Source organism: Cupressus sempervirens, chromosome 5 (assembly GCF_028749045.1).
Source record: "Cupressus sempervirens isolate cs-2001-9-10 chromosome 5, ASM2874904v1, whole genome shotgun sequence".
Lineage (NCBI taxonomy): Eukaryota > Viridiplantae > Streptophyta > Pinopsida > Cupressales > Cupressaceae > Cupressus > Cupressus sempervirens.
The window spans coordinates 567,493,158-567,498,374 of NC_143122.1; the positions used below are offsets into that span (position 1 = coordinate 567,493,158).

A 5,217-nucleotide genomic window follows, 5' to 3' on the forward strand; every position below is an offset into this window, starting at 1 on the left:
TTGTTGTTTGTTATTAACATTAAGATTCATTAAGAAATCAAATTTACAACATGTCGAGAGCAATCTATGAAACAAATAGATTGAAAATATAATTATTAGTCAATGGATCCTTGGTCTACCGATGAAGTTGAAAAGTTCTTAAAGAGCCCACCAAGGATCAAGTCTCGTTGAGTGTGTGGCTCCAACTCAAGATTGTGACTAAGATGAATTAGGTGACAAAGATACCCCTTAGTCCTTGACTCTTAGCCGAAATGGTAGAAATAGTTCAATTGTAAGTGATGCTAGAACCTCCATTCAAGAAAAACTAAATATAGTTATTAATTATTTTTAATATATGAAAAATTTAACAAACTAGTATTGATTCGTTTGTTATTAACTAATAAGACCGATTAAACTTTGTCCTAAAACAAATCATGCATATAATATAAAACAACTGTGAACTAAAATATTAAATTTATCTCTGAACTTACGTTATCAGAAAGGAAATTTGCGGTATCTTCTATGGAGGCTTGTCTTTTTGTGTGATTTTTAAACATAATTCTTCTGACTCCTTAGTTTAAACAAATTAAAGCTGGTCTTCATGATATTGAAAAAGGCAGAGCGATGGGAAGGACCAGAGACGCATCATATCCGCCATTGGAGACCAAATATGAGCATTTGCTACAAGATCAGCACCTACCCTCTATTACAGATGAAGAACAACACATAGAGGATGAACACTGTGGCCCCCCATTACTTGATTTGCAGCTCTTGGGAAGCCCATATTCAGGCCAGTGTGCCCAAAACATCATCAAGGCCTCTTCAGAATGGGGATTCTTCCAAGCAATCAATCATGGTGTGCCTTCTGATCTCATTCAGCAGATGCACACACAGACGAACAAACTCTTTTCCCTCCCATTTGAAGTCAAGAAAAGCACAATAAGCAGGGACATGTTTCCCTACATGTGGGGTTCTCCAATTGGAATGGAAGTGAAGAAATCCAATTGGATGGAATCCTTTCTCGTACACCCTCATTCATACAACTTACTGGCCGGTGCATCATTCCATGCAATCCAACCCACAGATCTCAGTCTCCTCAGGTATACAAACAAATCTCATTAAAATTCCAATGTGGTGACAGAATTAGGGTTATATGTCATTTGAACTGATTTCTGATTATTGGGTTTGTAGTTTGACATTGCAAGAATATGGAAGAGCAATGAGTAAACTTGGTAGTGAGGTTTTGGGGGCTCTATCATCAGAGATGGGTTTGAGCCCATCTTATTACACTGACTCTCTCTCAACTGCCGATTCATTCATAAAACTGAACCGCTATCTGACCTGCACGAGACCAGGGGCAGTCAATGGGTTGGAACCCCACACGGACAGTGGTCTGCTTACAATCATACACCAAGATCAAGTTGGTGGTCTTGAGATCCTCAGGCAGGGAAAGTGGATCAGTATCAAACCCAGGGCTGATGCACTTGTTATCAACGTTGGTGACCTCTTGCAGGTGAATTCAATATCTATCCTTTGTTTAGGCCATTAAAATTTTACAAATACTTGGTTCTGAGTTCTAAATTTACCTCTGGTGCTTCTACACACCTACTTGACTTACTCCTCCTAATACTAAACAAATTGTGTAAAATCTCTAGTTTAATCTTTTGTTGTGGACTCATGTTCACAAATATTTGAAATCTACAATCTGATTTCAACAATGGATTGCAGTTTATTTTTCTTACTATTTTCACAGCTTCTTCTTTATAATGGATTCTATGCTACTCTATCCCTTTCTTATACACAAAAGTTTGGTAGTAGTTGTAACCATCTTTTTTCAAACTAGTCGTACAGTTTGAAATGTTTTTGGATTTCATTAGATAAATTTATTCATTAGTAATACAGCACTTCAATCAAATTAAAGTCACATGTTCAGATGAGATTTAATTTAGTTTCACTGTAAATTTCGGAGCATTTACAATCACAAATAGTTATTCAGTTGAAATGTCTCTGAATGTTTCATTGACATTTCAGAACTTACTTCATTATGCATCGTCACACAACAATGTAAGCAGACTAATGTCACATGAAACTTATTCAGATCTATTTTAATTTTTAAAACTATTGTTGTTCCAGCTCCACTTTCCTCACATACACTGAAAGTTTTGTAATACTTATTATCACAGATAATTCTGCAATTTGAAATGTTTTTGAATTTTGTTACATAAAGTTTTCAACGCCTCATAATGCACCATCAGCTGTACACAAAATAATCAAAGCCAATTAAAAATTGGTCCACTAGATTTAATTTTTATGATCTTTGTTCTCTCAACTCTAACCTTCTCTTATACATCTGTTTTGATGATGCTCATAAATTGTTGGTCAGCATTTCAGAACACAATTTATAAATGCAAAAGCATATTACATGCTCCAATTTAATCCCAAATAGTAATTGTATAGTTTGAGATGTTTTCGAATTTCCCTACATAAATGTTTTGTCAAAACTTCATGCACAAGTCGCATGAAACCTGTCCTGTGCTCATCAACTTAGCATATTTTTATGTTGGTAAACTAAATTTGCTTATGATGAGGCAGGCATGGAGCAATGATGTTTGTAAGAGTGTGGAACACCGAGTATCTGTGAACCGTAACGAAGAGAGGGTATCACTCGCATATTTTGTAAACCCTTGTGATGATACATACATACTCACCCCAAACCAGAGTGGCTGCCATTACAGAGGATTCACCACCAAAGAATTTCGGGCACAAGTTAAGGAAGACGTTAAACTCACAGGCTCTAAGATCGGTCTTCCCCACTTCAGGCTGGATACTGTTTTAGATTAAAAGCTATCACAGTGAAACAGGGGCTTTTTCCACAAACATTTGTACTTTCCTACTGTTTGTTGCCTTTTATGCAACAGCTTCAAGTACCTAGTGCAATTAATCTGTGAAGTATGTCATGTCCGCACTTTCATAATTAGATCGTTTTGTCATTTCAGGTCCATCATGTTGGATCTGAACTGACTGAGCTTTTGCTGTTTTTGCCTTTTTAAGGCGTCATCAATAAATGAAAAAGAAAAATTTACTTTCTGGTTGTGTAAATTGTGGGAGGATTGAAATTTTATTGGTGAAACCCAATGCACGCCATTCTCAACAGCCTGGCCTCGAACAGTTCTTCTTCGTTGTAACAGCGAGAAGAATTGTCTTTTGGTTGGTGGTTGAGAGAAGAATTGTGAAAAGTTTGAAGGATCTGAAGTAGATCATATGGGATTGTGACTAAAAGTTTAAAGATTACACAATAAATAGGTGTCTTATTTCCTTATGGTTTTCACCTTTTCTTTCTTGAAGTGTTTAAGGTTTTGTTATTGTGTTGTTTGTAAGGTTAAATAACTATTTTATTTATATTTCATTAACTAAAGCTATACACTGTTTCTTTCAGATAGGCATCTTTTTGTTTCTTGTACTTATAGTCTTATGATCATGTTCACTACATGGTTAAACTTACGACTTATGGGTTTGGTGTTTTGACATCTAACATTTTCTCATTACTTATTAGTTTTTCAAATTCTTTTATAGAACTTCTCAAAACCCTAGCTTTTATAAAATTTCCCTAGGGTTATTTTGTATTTTGATTTCTCTTTGTAATTAAGGATGCCTTCAAACCCTACTTTGTATATCTTATTCTTGTTTGGATTTGTGTTTTTTGGTACATTTTTCATAAGAATTCTATTTATGTATACCCTAGTTGATGTTATACTACATTTTTCTTATTTGAACTCTTGTTAGAAAATTCATTTATGATTCTTATTTAGTTTGGAATAAGATTTTGAATATACAGCTTAAGATTCGACATATGATTAGTTCTTGTGATGATATTGTGATTCAATATTTAGTTTATCATTTCAACTACTCTGATTTTATTATGAGGAAACTTTGGTATAAAAAATATATACGAAGATAAACCTACACGTTTGATAATTTATTAATTGATGAACATGAAAATCAATTTTTTATGTTTGTCACATGACTAAGATGCAAATACATTTTTGATAAGTTGAAAAAATAGTTTTTGAATGGAAGTTCCATTTCATTTTATTAGTGAGAAATGTTATTAAAATATGATTGTGTATGATTGTGGGAACATAAACAATGCACAAGAGAAAGAGATTGGTTTTTTTCATGGAATGTTCATTGTTCATATAGTTTATCATGCACCTAGTTTCAAAATCAGAAATATCTAGTTGAGAATGTAGTTGTCTTGATTCAATATGATGCGTTATTTTGTATAGTTCAGTGCCATATGTATTCTCTTAGATTATGTTTAACGTTCTTGCTTAGATATCTTGACTCCATATAAAAATAAGAAATTGGAAATTACTGAAAATCTAATAGGAAAGTAAGATACTAAGAGGGGAGGTGAATAAGGATCTATTAAAACTTTAACACTTCAAACATTAACCATATCCTATAACTTCACCATTAACCCTTATCTCAACATCACCATAAACTAAATCAAACATTTACTGCAATATATTATCAGATATAATATCTAGTTGCATGAATAACACTCATAAAACATGACACAAAGATTTGGTTACATAGAAACCCTCTAAGGTGAAGGTAAAATTGTGGTGGCGATGACACCGACAAAGTCTTCACTACTACGACAATAAATTTTGCCTGTTAGAGCTACAATTTTGATCACTTTTGATGATCTACTTTGTGACAGATCTACCTTATTAAGAGCTTACAATACTTATTCAATCTACCTTGATTAAAGGATTACACCTCACAACTAAGTGACCACTCTATTAAGAGATTTACAATGGCCTATTAAAACCACTCTGTTAAGAGATTTACACCTTGAAACACTTGTTAGAATGTATCGATACCTGATCCTTCGGTTTGCACTACAATGCTAATGGCAGATCTCCTCTGTACTATTAATTATCACCTTTGTGATCTGATTTAACTTAAAATCTACACTTCATTGCTTCTCTAGAATGCTTGGCCGCTCTTCCTGATTCACCTTCACATACAACCCAACACTTAATTACAAATACTCAACACACGTGAATTAGGTCATGAACCCTTCTTAAATATCCATTAGGTGAATCTTCTAGATCATGATCAATGATCTAGATTCATTCTTTTTCTAATTGGTTAAACTACTTGAATAGGGATTAATGATCCTCTCTGGAACGCGTAGTCACCTCCATAATTAACTCCTCGATCATATAA

The 5,217-nt window shown here is 33.9% G+C and overlaps 1 protein-coding gene across 1 annotated transcript; it reads left to right on the plus strand.

Moving 5' to 3' along the window:
* The first annotated feature begins 518 nt into the window (after window positions 1-518).
* Window positions 519-3,066, plus strand: LOC149557194 (gibberellin 2-beta-dioxygenase 8-like). Its single transcript, XM_089785950.1, has 3 exons — window positions 519-1,079; window positions 1,171-1,492; window positions 2,572-3,066. Exons 1-3 carry the CDS (start codon window positions 604-606, stop codon window positions 2,818-2,820), a joined length of 1,047 nt encoding a protein of 348 aa, XP_089642076.1. The 5' UTR covers window positions 519-603; the 3' UTR covers window positions 2,821-3,066.
* The last annotated feature ends 2,151 nt before the right edge of the window (window positions 3,067-5,217 follow it).